This window comes from Crotalus tigris, unplaced genomic scaffold, assembly GCF_016545835.1.
Source record: "Crotalus tigris isolate CLP2741 ecotype Arizona unplaced genomic scaffold, ASM1654583v1 scf7180000017545.3456711, whole genome shotgun sequence".
NCBI classification, from domain to species: Eukaryota; Metazoa; Chordata; class Lepidosauria; order Squamata; family Viperidae; genus Crotalus; species Crotalus tigris.
This window is the reverse complement of record NW_024096464.1, coordinates 2,636,917-2,650,465: the sequence shown is the minus strand read 5'-3', so window position 1 is coordinate 2,650,465 and position 13,549 is coordinate 2,636,917. Positions and strand designations below refer to the sequence as shown.

The 13,549-nt window shown below is 35.8% G+C and overlaps 1 protein-coding gene across 3 annotated transcripts in view; it reads left to right on the top strand.

The window, feature by feature from the left end:
* PCNX1 (pecanex 1) overlaps positions 1–13,549 on the top strand; it is a 97,141-nt gene that overhangs the window by 57,494 nt on the left and 26,098 nt on the right. For all 3 annotated transcript variants that reach the window (XR_005555605.1, XM_039334213.1, XM_039334222.1), the window contains 10 exons: positions 76–229; positions 1,389–1,421; positions 2,077–2,248; positions 3,970–4,080; positions 6,042–6,133; positions 7,472–7,581; positions 9,570–9,675; positions 11,386–11,478; positions 12,660–12,810; positions 13,101–13,242. Coding sequence is in view for 2 of the 3 variants with exons in the window: in XM_039334213.1 (XP_039190147.1) it covers positions 76–229; positions 1,389–1,421; positions 2,077–2,248; positions 3,970–4,080; positions 6,042–6,133; positions 7,472–7,581; positions 9,570–9,675; positions 11,386–11,478; positions 12,660–12,810; positions 13,101–13,242 (1,164 nt within the window). In the remaining variant the exon portion in view is untranslated. The remainder of the gene's footprint in view (positions 1–75; positions 230–1,388; positions 1,422–2,076; positions 2,249–3,969; positions 4,081–6,041; positions 6,134–7,471; positions 7,582–9,569; positions 9,676–11,385; positions 11,479–12,659; positions 12,811–13,100; positions 13,243–13,549) is intronic.

The following is a 13,549-nucleotide window of genomic DNA, read 5'->3' as shown; positions in this document are numbered from 1 at the left end:
AATAGTTATTTTATTTGTTCTGCTTCCTTGCATTCTTTGTTGAAGCATTTCACTAACACATCTCTTTGCCCATAGGAATCGTGAGATCTTGGAAAATGTATTAGCTGTCATCCTAGCTATCCAAGTGGCTTTTCTAGGTTCTATACTCCTTATAGAAGGCTTCTTCAAGGACATCTGGGTCTTCCAATTTTGTTTGGTGATTGCCAGTTGCCAGTACTCTTTGCTGAAGGTAATGTTTTATCCTCATTGTTGCTTAGTTTGAAATTATTAACGTCGTCTACTCTGTGACTTAATATATAGTATTTTCAAAAGATGTCCCTGTTTTATACCTTATTTTTCAATAATGACATTAAGAGAGCATCTTGAAGGGGAATGTGGAATAATATTTCCCAACATGTGAACAAATCTTTTCAGTCTTCATATTCCTCTCAGTTTCTTTTTTTTATGCGAGAGAAGGAGATTGAAATAAATTAATTTTGCATGTAATTGTAAACCTGCCATAGTTCAGAAGTTTGCATAAACTATGGTTTATAGAACAAGTGTGGATTTCAAAATATATTTCATTGGATGGATTGGATTGGATTCTGGCTTGCTCTTATGATTAAGAAGCCACTAATCCTCTTATTTAGATGTCACAGGAAATATTAATGTATGTGGATGTAGTATCTTGTGAGACAGACAATGATAAACACTTGGGAATATTATTAATTCTATAATTTGTTTTTTTTTTTTTTTTGAAGTGAGATTTAGAAAACTTGCAATCTTACAAATTGTTAAAAACCACATTAGATATTATTTTAAAAAAATCCTGAAGTTTTCTGAATAATTCAAAAACTCACTCACAATTTGAGGTATTTGGATTGGATGATTGTGAATTTGGAATTTTTTTCATAGGGAGCAGCAGTTTTCCTTTCTGTGGTAACCCAGAAAGAGAAACAGTTTGTTCTTCCTGTTGTTCATTAGGCTTTTTTGTATATTTCTGAATTCTTCATGTCACATTATGAGATTTTATAGAAATGGATTATACATAGATACAGAATGTCCAAGGCAGATTTTCCTGGTCTCCTACAATCTGCAGGAGAAACGGGAAAACAAGCTATATCATATCCCTTGAGAGACTGTTAAATGGCCATTTCCCCCACCAAAAATTGTCTTAAGAGATTTGTTACTCTTTTGTTGCAATTAGACATATCTAAACTATGATAGACTTTTTAGTTCCCATCAACTCTGGTTAATATTTGAGAAATATTTTTTCACAATTGAAAAATACTGTCCTGAAAGTTTAATGTGTCCAGGGAAGTCTTTTTAAATACCATTTGTGCAGATGATTATCTTAGGAGATACCAAACCAACAATAACATTTTTCTACTATCTTTGCACTTTTTCAGAGTGTTCAGCCAGATTCTTCATCACCTCGACATGTAAGTTTTCCCATCTGATCTTTATGTAGACTGATAAATCAAAAATTCCTGCACCTATTGCTGTTGTTTCAAAAATATTGCCATTAAAGAGAAATTGTGCTTTAAAAACATTGATAGTTTTATTAAATATCATATATTTACAATTGGCCAGTATGCAGTACTTATTAAATCCACTAAAAATGAAGGTGATTTTCTAAATAGAAAGTTTTTGAAGTGTTAACCGCAGAACATAGAAAAACAATACACATACACAGCAATATTTATTTTAATGGTGCCTGATAGGAATTCAGAAGTCACAAAAGAGTTAAGGTAATTTCTATTACTTTAGTAGAAGCTGCAAAAAATAAATAAATAAAAATCTAACAATAGCAGAAAATTAGCTGTTGTTTAGAACTGAAAATTAATGCTACTTGAATCTTTGCTCCTTGCTTGGAGTATGAAGCTGATGTAATTGATGTAGAATTAAAATAATGTTTTGCAATGTCTTATTGGAGTGTGTGGGGGGGGGGAGAGACCCTATTCCTTCATCTAGAAAAAGGCATAAGCTCTGTCTTCAGTGGAATTACCATGCAAAATGAAAAGTTTCAGAATTGACTTTTGAAGGAAGGAGCAATAATTTACAACTTAAGCTTTAGTACTCAAACTTGTATTCCAGGGTCATAACCGAATCATAGCCTACAGCAGGCCTGTTTACTTCTGTATATGCTGCAGTCTCATTTGGCTATTGGACTACGGCAGCAAGAGCACTTTTACGGCACGGTTCCAACTATATGGAATGGCTTTCACGAATCCAATATTGCTGCTTTCAGTAAGGGACTTGATTATGGGTGAGTGATTTTTCTATTTCGTGTATTTAGGTAAAGGCTGGAAAACCTGTAGCTTTCCAAATGCTGTTGGACCAAAATGCAGCAATCCCAGGTAGCAACATCTGGAAGTTGCTAGTTTCTCCCAATCCCTTTGTCATCTTTGCTCTGTTATACCTAATTGTTCTATTTTAGTCTCTCCCTTTCTGTCTCTCTCTTTAAAAAAGATGATATACCAATCCCAAGAAGGTCCTTGAACAAAGATTTTAAGCGAATATACAGGATTTATATGCTAGAGAATATAATCAAGACATAATGGGAAAATAGTACATGTAGTCCTTTTTAAATGACAGTCTTGCTTAGTGACCGTTCACAGTTATGACAGTATTGAAAAAGTTCCTTTACAACCAATCCTTGCATTTACAATCTTCTCAGGTCTGAAAAGGAAAGGAAAGCTGAAGTAGGATCATAACCACAGTCACAGTTTCATTTAATGATCACTAAATGTGTCTACCAATCAAATTGCCAGTCCCAGTTTTGGCTGCTAAATGAGGACTATCCATAGAAAACAAATGTCTCTCTATATCCTTCATCATTTTATTATGCCAAAAGTATTCCTAGTATCCCTCCAATGTATTAGGAGATGTATCTTTCAATTCCTGTGCTGCAATCATCTCTTTTAGCCTGTGTTGTAGATATTTTTTTAAAAAATACATTGGTCTCTGAACACAAATGTCTGATGATATGTGATGCAACTGTGTGGTCAGGACCAAAAATGTTCAACTCATTTGTTTGCTTTGTTGTTTTTTGTATTAGGAATTAGAGGAATTTAAAGGTGAAGTATATTACCTTTAGTTTAGAGAAGTTTAACACAGATATTGCCATTGTTATTTGTGTTAAATGCTGTAAAAATGCACGCCACCAAAAATTGTCCAGTTATATGACCAGATTTCAGCAATGCTGAAGAGATTGCTGTCACTAAGCTTTATAATCACATCATTTGGCAAAGGAAATGCTGGTCCCAATTGCCATTATAAGTTAAGGAGTATCTATACACACCAGTCATATACTTTTCTTCACCTAGCTTACGTCTTTATAACCATCTCAGTCTGTTTTATCTCAGACCTCCATAGAACCTTTCTGTTGAACATGTTAATTTGAAGAATAAAAAACAAGAAAGACTTAGCTTGTGCTTGTCTCATTCTTTCTCATATACATATAAATAACAACAGTATAAGATGCACAAAAGCTTCTGTGAAGCTACTTTTGAAGGAAATATAGTAGCTGCTATGGAATGCACTGCTGAATTTGTGAAGTTAGAAAAAGTTTTAGACAGAAGCAATATGTGTTGTTAAAAAAAGTTTTGGAGAGAAGCAATACATTTTTGAGTCATAGGACTCAGTATAGTATATATAAATCTTAATGTATTGCTAGTTTTTCTTAATTGTTTAATAATTAATTTCAGATATTTTGCTGTTTTACAATATCCTGCACTTAAACAAATGACTTTTATAAATATAGACTCTTGTGACTATTATGTAGCTAAAACAAGTCTGAAAATAGTGTACATTTCCTGCCATATGCATATAAGTGCTTGTATTCTATTAAAAATGAAATTCAACAGCTACTTGAAGTAATTCTTTCTCCAAAGTAAAGAGAACATTTATTCATCATAGTTCAGAGTGGAGAATTAGTCAGCAGTTCTTCACGTACTTACTACTTTTTATCATTTTTGTCTCCTATAGTGTTTATACTATGCTTCCCTATAGTATTCTTCATTGGTCTTCTGCCTCAGGTGAATACATTTGTGATGTACCTCTGTGAACAATTAGATATTCATGTCTTTGGTGGCAATGGTGAGTAAAACCCTTTTATTTCATGAAATATAATCAGTAAAAAACTTTTCAGTGTGTTTCTAAAAATAATTTTAATGCTTATCCAAACTGTCAGTATTAAGTGTATTACAAGTTTAACCTTTCCAGATTATAGGTTGTCTTCGACTTACAACATTTCCATTGTTAACCAATGTACTCATAAAGTGGGTTGTCACATGCTTAGTGCGGCAATCCTGACAATTCCCGTTGTCATCATTAAATACATTTTAGCAGTTGTTAGCTGAGCACCCACCCCATTCCGAGCCATTCTAAACTTGGCCCCTCCCACCCCCAAACCTTAGAAAGCTCCCACCTGCCTATATCCCTTTCCCCATCTCTGCCTTTTGACTGTCCTGCACCACGCCTTGCAAGGCAACGGGCAGCCCCAGCACTGTGTGGCTCTAGGGTTGCTTGCCATGCACCTGGAAGCAGCAGCCATCCCAGACCAAGCCACGGTCATTGTTGCCATCCTGCATTCTAAGACCCCTGCTGCCCAGCTTAACTTTTTGATTCTTGCAGCTGCTGTTAATGAGGTGTTCCTGTCCTGTCCTTTTGCACCAAGAAACCCCATTGGCAAAAGTGCTCCAGCAAAAGCATATCCCTTTGTAAGCAGTTTCTCCAGTAACCAGCTTAGTGCAAAGAGGCAATTATTATTATAAATGCCCTTTTGTGCAAAGCCAACAAGAGCATTCTGACAAAAAAAATATGCCCCTTTGCAAGCAACTTCTCCAGGAAACGATTCCTACCTGTGGCTTCCTGAGTCAGGCTCCATCCCATTGGACAAAACTGTTTCTCACTGTTTTCAACATGTTTGTAACTTCAAATGGTTGCTGAACAAGTGGTTGTAAGTTAGGACTACCTGTATCTGTCTGGTTAAGTACTCCTACAAGGCAGTGGCTTGATAATCAAATAGTTATGTACTGATTTATATAAGCAAACATAATTTTAAGCATATTTCTATATAACATAGGAGTGTAGGAAGCAATTCATGGTCTTATGCATTTTTATTCATAATGAATTTTTTTCTCTACAGTACTCAGTTGCAAAAAAAAAATGCATACCATAACATATCAATTGAAATATAAAAGTAGATGATGGACTGCTGCAAGTTAGGAAAGCTGAGGATGAAATGCATGAGTCTAGGGTTCACTTGAATTTTGCTGTTCTTTGCCAAACTTTGCTTTGGTATTTTGTGTCTGTGTGGGTGTGAGAGAACATGCATGTGTGTCTGCAGACACGCATGCACATGTACACTTTCAAGTCACTTCTGACTCTAGGCACTGCCAGTCCCTATACTTTTCTTTGCAAGATATTTGGAAGTGGTTTGCCGTTGTCTTCTTCCTGGGATTAAAAGAGGGTGACTGTCCCAAAGTCACGCAACTGGCTTTGTGTCTAAGGCAGGGCTAGAACTCACAGTATCCTGGTTTCTAGCTTGTGTCTTAACCACTGCATCAACCTAGTTCTCTTTTGCTTTTATGTTATGTTAGTTACATGGTTGTTAAGTGAATCTGGCTTTTCCATTGCCTTTGTCAGAAGGTCGTAAAAGATGATCCCATGATCCTGGGACATGGCAACTGTCATAAATATGAATCAGTTGTCAAGCATCTGAATTTTGACCACTTGACCATGGGGCTGCTACAGCGGTCATACGTGTGAAAAATGGTTTTAAAAATGGTTTTAATGCTGTTGTAACTTTGAATGGTCACTAAATGAACTGTTGTAAGTCGAGGACTACCTGTATATTATTTGAAAAGTAGCAATAATTTATTTTTGATCATTAAGAAGATGTGAAAAAATATTTCCTGAAAGTGAATTTATTTAAATTCTTTATACCCAAAGATACAACTAAAACAAACTTCAAAATAATAAATGCTTATTTTTTTTACGTCAAGATTCATTTTACTAATTTTTATTATTATTCTTCGTTATTGTATTATATCTAGCCACGACGAGCCTCATTGCAGCACTCTACAGTTTTATCTGTAGTATTGTGGCAGTAGCATTATTATATGGATTGTGTTATGGGGCCCTAAAGGTAAGTAGTAGCATCAGTGCTATATTTTTATATAGTACAGTTAGATTTAAAATCGTTATATTCTGTTCTTTGTAAAATGGATAAATGCAGTTATCATTTGATTTCATGGTTTTATATTGTACAAGGAGATGAGATTCTTTTTTTCATACAGTACAGAAACCCAGGGATCTTCCAATAACATTGATTTGAAATAACTTCAAGATTCATACAAAAGTCCCGCATCGTTATACAAGAAAATATATTTAAAATATTTGTTGATATTAGGTGTAATGTAAGGAATGTAAGGTAAGGACGTTAGGCAAATTCAGTATTTTATAATACTGTAATACAAAGAATACAACACTTATCAAGAAAAAAAAATATAATAATGGTTTATAGTGAGAAACGAATCTCTCTTTTTCTCAATCCATATTATGATTATTACGATAAATTAAACCTTGCAAAAAAAGAAGTAAAAAAGTTACATAGAGAACAAATTTAGCCCGTAAGCTGCTAAATTTTTTAAGCAATAAGAAACTGCCACAGAGCCATTAGTAAACAGCCTAAACAAAGAATCCCTAAGACCGCCCCCATCCAATCAGACAGGCAAGACACCAGAATATAAACTGACAGCAAATGGCACTCCTTACTAGTACTGATGAGGTTACCTAGTTAGGGTAATGAAATGTCTTCAAGAAAACAAGCAAGCTCAGAGAGCACCAAGGATCCCTCATTTCAACCTTGAGCTACAAATATTCTCCTTCATTAGTTCTCATTTATTTTTCCCAGGGAATTATAATGCTTCCAGATACTTTCTGATCTTTATATTGAGTAATGTGTACCTTGTTTCAGAGCTCTCAGTTGGAATTCTATGACTCCTGAATACTGGAATTGGATTATTTTATGATTACATGTCATTATCCCAAAGGTGCTTTTTCCAAAAGGCAACTGGACTTCTTGGTTTTTGCTTTGAAAACATTTTGCTTCTCATTGAAGATGCTTCTTTAGTTCCCCACCGGCTAGTTAGAACTTGAAGAAGCTTCTAGGATATGAAGTGAAACATTTACAAAACAAAACAAAGAAAGTTGCCTTTTGGAAAAAGCCCTTTTCGAATAACTATAACTGGATGGTTGAGAATCTCCATAGATATTTACATTTCATTACTTTTCTTTGTATAAATCAAAAAGCAGGTTTAAAATAATCCCCAAACCAAATAAACTTGTGGTTTAACCAACTATGCAAATGATCTGATTATTAATTTTTGAATACAGAATTTCTAACAAGTTAAAAATAAACATGATCTTTTACACTGTAACTTGATGTACTCTTTCTGATAAAGGAATACATATTTGTCTACAGGATTCTTGGGATGGTCAACATATTCCAGTGCTTTTCTCAGTATTCTGTGGTACATTAGTGGCAATTTCCTATCATCTCAGTCGACAAAGTAGTGATCCTTCTGTCCTTTTGTAAGTGATGCCTTCCTGTTTCTATAATTACATCAGTTTTGTTCCTCAAATTGAGAAATACTAGAAGAAATTAACTTTTTAAAAGCCTAAAGCTGTTTCTACGAATAAGTCACCTTAACTCACTTGGAACTAGTAGTAAATAGATATAGGATTGGAATTGTAGCTCTTTGCTGCATTGAAATTTCTTCCTTAAAAGTGCCAAGTTACTCTGATTACTGCCATAGACTATGATGGTTCTGAAGCATTTGTATATGTCTAGATGCAATAGTCACTTCCCAGTTGGATTATTGCAATGTGCTTTATATGGGGCTGCCCTTGAAGATCACTTGAAAGTTGATAGTCCAAAATATGCAGCAGGGCACACAATATTGGGTTTGCTCATATTGCATCTTTATTGCATGAGTGCACGCCTCTCAGTTTCCTTCCAGGTGCTTGTTATCACCTTTAAAGCCCTATATGGTACAGGTTATTTGTGGGACCACATCTCCAAAAGAATATTTGCCCATCCCACTAGATCAGATAGGGTAGGCACGCTCCCAATCCCTTCCCTGAAATCTTGTCATCTAGCGGGACCTCAGAAGCATGTCTTTTCTGTGATTGCTCCTACCTTGTGGAACACCTTCCCTTCAACAATTTGATGGGTGCCCACCCTTTTGGCCTTTCAGGAGATTTTAAGACCAAGCATTTTACCAAGGTGCTGAGAAAGGAGTGTACTATTGTCAGACACAACCAGCCAACCCACTTTTGAAGAGTTCAGTTAGCTATTTTATTGCTAATCCTATACACAGGAATTTTCTGAGAATAGCGGTTTGCACCTAGGTGAGACTAGATAAAGTTCAATGGCATTCAAGGAAGGGTTGGATTTTGCCCCCTTGTGCTCACATAGAGATTCTAGAATAAATCCCTGTTTGACTCCTCTCCCTGGCTTGACCAGTCCCTCCTAAAACTGTATAGATAGATAGTTTGAAATATGGACCACTGGAGCCTACCTATCCTAAGGAGATGATTAAGGCACAGAATTTTTGTTTTATTGCTTTACTGTTTTTATGATTATTTTCTGTGATAAAGCAATCTTTTATCTTGGTTTTACTGTTATGAGCTGCCCAGGGTTACTTAAAATGAGCAATGATATAAATCTTCTGAATAAATAAATTTAAGATGCACCCAGAGCTTCGTAGGAATTATTTGCATAATAACAGTCAGCTAAAAATTACACAAAGTACTTTAAATTACTTACAGATATGTTTGAAATATTGAACTGAAGCATTTCTGATGATATCTAAAAGATAAATGTGTAATAGTTAAATAGTAACATTCATTTACATTTTCAAGTTTCAACTGTTTCAGTGAAACTATGAATGATTGGCACCTTGCTGTAGAGCATGGGTGTGAAAACTCGCGTCACATGACGTGTCGCGACGTATCACGACTTTTTTTTGCGTTGCCGGAGCTGGGGTAGGCGTGGCCTCCGCATGATGCAATTGGCCCACAGGCCGGCAGTTTGACACCCCTACTGTAGAGGATATGTAGAAGCAATCTATAACATTTTATCTAATAATCTACAGCAGGCATGTCAAACTCGCGACGTCACATGACTTATCGGAGTTTTTTCTCCATTGCCAGCAATGGGGTGAGCGCGGTTTTGGGATGACGTGTTCGGCCCGCTGGCCGGCAGTTTGACACCCCTGATCTACAGCATTGTAAAGACATTGTTTGTTTTAACAAAAAATGAAGACTCATTTTCCTTTATACTGGAAGGAATGCTTTAGATTTGCTTAGAACAGTGTTTCCCAAACTTGACAATTTTAAGGCATGAGGACTTCAACTCCCAGAATTCCACAGCCAGCAATGCTGGCTGTGGAATTCTGGGAGTTGAAGTCCACATGCCTTAAAATTGTCAAGTTTGGGAAACACTGGCTTAGAATACAGTAATGAATAATGCAGTTCTTTTCTGTAAAGACTTTGTTTAAAACAAGTATTTACTTTAGTTCTTTAGTGCAATCAAAGCTTTTTCCGACTTCAGAAGATAAAAATCCAGAAGATCCACTATCTGAAGTCAAAGACCCCTTACCTGAAAAGCTTAGAAACTCAGTGGTAAGTTGGAACATAGTTTCAATTATTAATAATTCTCACAAGTTTGCTATCGTGAGTACTAAATATTGAGCTAAATAGTTGACATTCCTAAACAGGGATGTTTAGGAATAATCACCAACTTAGTCATAATCCAATACTTATCGATGTTTCAGTGTTGTATACAGTTATATTTCCAGTAATATGAACACCACTAGTATCTGCTATAAATAAGCCAAATCTGTAGTATAAGAGACAGTTTAATACGTTTCATGAACAGAGGAAACTTTCAGAACTATTAATACTGATCATTGCTCATCTGGGATTTGTAGGAGATACTGTCCAGAACATTAGGAACATAGTAGCTCATATTAGGACACCAGGTTGGAGGTTAGCAACATCCGCATTCGAGACCCAAGTGCTGCTGCGTGGCAGGATGAGCTCCTATCATCCACTCCAGCTCCTTGACGGGACATAAAAGGAACCCCCATGGACATCCCCAGGCAAAGGTGATGTCATCCTTTCAACCCAGAAGCACTTTAAACGGTGCGACACAAACGGGATGGGGAGTGCAGAACATTTGGAAAACATCCCAATGTGCATGTTCCATGTCTACAGCTCTATGAAAAGAGTATTAGATTATTTCAGAATATCTAAGTATTTGTATATCTTTACCACCAAATCAGAATTGGAACTTTTTTGGCTGTATGAGTTTTATTATACTCACAGTATATTTATTATATTAAATCAAACAATACATTCTGCTGTAAGAACTTTGTACCATTAGTCAAGTATGAAGCTGGTAGCGCCATGGCTTGGGGACGCTTTGCTTCCTCAGGACCTGAATGACTTACCATTGATGAAGAAGCGTGAATTCTGATCCTGTTAGTGAATTCTGCAGAGAATATGAGATCATCTGTCTGCTAGCTGAAGCTGAAGTAAAGCACAAATAGATCATACAAAAAGTCAGTGATTCCAACTATATAAGGAAATCTATAAAATGATGGAGAAAGAACAAAGTCGGTGTCAAAGGACTGATGACAGTGTCATTGAAGTATTATGTGGAACCTGAAGTAAGCAATTAATGCAAGAAAACCCACAAATGCCATTCAATTGAAGCCAGGCTGGCTGAGGAATTCTGGGAGTTGAAGTCCACAAGTCATAAAAGGGCCAAGTTTGAAGACCCCTGTATTAATATGAGAAGCTAACCACCAGTTTCAGAGAATGTTTGGTTGCAATGGTTGTAGCTAAAGATAATGAAAACAATTACTGAATCTAAAAAAATAACTACTTTTTCACATGGATACATTTATTATTGGATTACTTTGTGAAATAAATTAAACAAGCACCACTGATGTTATTTTTACTTAATCTCTATATATCTTGCTGTAAATATAGTATAAGAGTCACATGAAGCTGTGTTAATACTCCATGCCAAAGATATATATACAATTCAGGTGTTTAAATAACTTGTTCAGACTATGCTAAGATTTATGATAGTCTGTTCTAACAATTGTTTAAAAAAATATCTCTGTACAGCTTGGCAAGTTGTCTGGTACCTAAACCCAAATTCCACAAATATGTCAATAAAAACTGGGGGAGGGAGAGTGTTTTGAGACTATAAATATTAATTACATTGCTATATTCTGAAACTGTCTTCAAAATAACTAAGTGAGTAATAAAAATGTGAAAGTTGACATGCAAATGCATTTTCTTTTTTTTCTTTCTTTCTAGAATGTACGTTTGCAGTCTGATCTTGTTGTTTGTGTAGTCATTGGTGTACTTTATTTTGCAATCCATGTCAGCACAGGGTTCACAGTATTGCAGGTAAGACTTATTTCTACTGTCCACTTAAAAAATAATGATACACCTTTAATAATAATAATAATAATAAAGTTGGAAGGGACCTTGGAGGTCATCAAGTCCAACCCCATGCTCAGGCAGGTAACCCTATACCATTTCGGACAAATGGCTGTCCAGTCTCTTCTTAAAAACTTCCAGTGTTGGAGCATTCACCACTTCTTTTATATATCTTTCTTGGATATTATTTGTATTGCTTAGCCACATAGAAAACTTGTTTCTGGGTTGAGTCACATCACATTGACTCTATGTATGCCTCATTTTTTCCCCGCTTTCAAATGCTACAGGATTTATTCCAGCTAGTCCCCATTAGTACAGTATGTTAAGAATGTTAAGTAAAATCGAAAGGATATGAGTTAGCCTGTGATTAGAAAATTCTCATTTGTCCATGTTCCTGCTTGTGCAACTTTTTCAGAGCAGACTGATATGTCTGGTGTATGAGTAAATATGGAAACTTGGGATGCTAAAAAGTATGATGTACAGAAGCTGTGCTGTCTGAACAGACCAGAATCTCACTTTTGTTTGTTTTTGTTTTGTGTGATACCCATGCCATAAAATGCAAATACTAAGGACTATAGCAAGAAAGTTAGTAAACGTATCACTTAACCACTGAATCTGCTGGAAGTTTTATCATTTAGTGGTGGTGACTAAATGATAAACTTCCAGCAGACTCAGTGGTTAAAGAGTTGGAAAAGAATCTAGGTTTTAATCATACTCATCTAGAGAAACTCACTTTAGGATACCCATATATTCTCAAAGAATAGGTGAGAAAATATAGAGGAAGGAGTGTTCCAACCCCGGATAAAAACCAGAATTTATTTCTAACTAGTAACAATAACATGCAGTATAATAATCTGCATTTAAAGTGCAGCATTTAAAGGGAAAATGCAGAATTCTAGTCCAATTTTCCTTCAGTTACCATATTCCCTTAAACTGATATACCGGTACACCTAATCAAGGGTAGCAGTTAGGATCCAATATGGGACTACCAAATGTGTTTCTGATGTTTCTGATATGCAGAGGAGAAGATAGCTTTTTGGCCAGAGCTGCTATTTACAGTGAAATAAAGTAACACAATTCTGAAAGGGATGATCATTGTATTTTTCTGATTTTGAGATTTATTCTTTTTTCTTTAAATTTTCTTTTAGCCTGTTTTAAGTTACATTTTGTATGCATTGGTGGGATTAATAGGGTTTATGACCCATTATGTGCTGCCTCAGCTCCGAAAACAGCTCCCATGGCACTGTTTTTCTCATCCATTGCTGAAAACCAAGGAATACTATCAATTTGAAGTCCGCAGTAAGTAGCACAATTTGCAGTAAATTATCTCTAACTAAATATTGGTTGCATTATCAGTTAATATATTGAGATTTTATAATTAAGTTGCATTTATTTAAAAATCTATCTACAGTTAAATTACACACTAGTTTTTCTTTTTGCCAGAGAAACCTTATTCCTCTCTCTATGTATAACGAAAGACAGTTCAGCTATCTTAGGGACTGTTCTGTTAGAGATATTAGAGTTGAGCTTGATATTCTGTCCATATTCCAAAAATATTTGATATCAAAATGTGCTCTTTGAATTCTTAGATGCTGCACATGTTATGTGGTTTGAGAAAGTTCATATATGGCTTCTTTTTGTGGAGAAGAATATAATCTATCCCTTGGTAGTCCTCAATGAGCTCAGCAGCAGTGCAAAAGCTATTGCTAGTCCAAAGAGATTAGATACAGAGTAAGTAGAAAAAAGCATGCATCTTTATTTTACTTTTGTTTTAATTATGATTAGCATTTTGAAAAAAAGGTGTCTGTTTGGGAGCTGTGTTTCTAGTTTCACTTCTCCATTTTATAACCTTTCATTACCCTCAGCACTAGGAATGCTTTAGTGCAGGGGTGTCAAACTGCCGGCCCACGGGCCGGTTTCATCATACTGAAGCTGCGCCCACCCCATTGCCGGCAATGCGAAACCGGCCCGGTACGTTGTGCGACATCACGTGACATCGCAAGTTTGACATGTCTGCTTTAGTGCCTCTCTCCTGCAA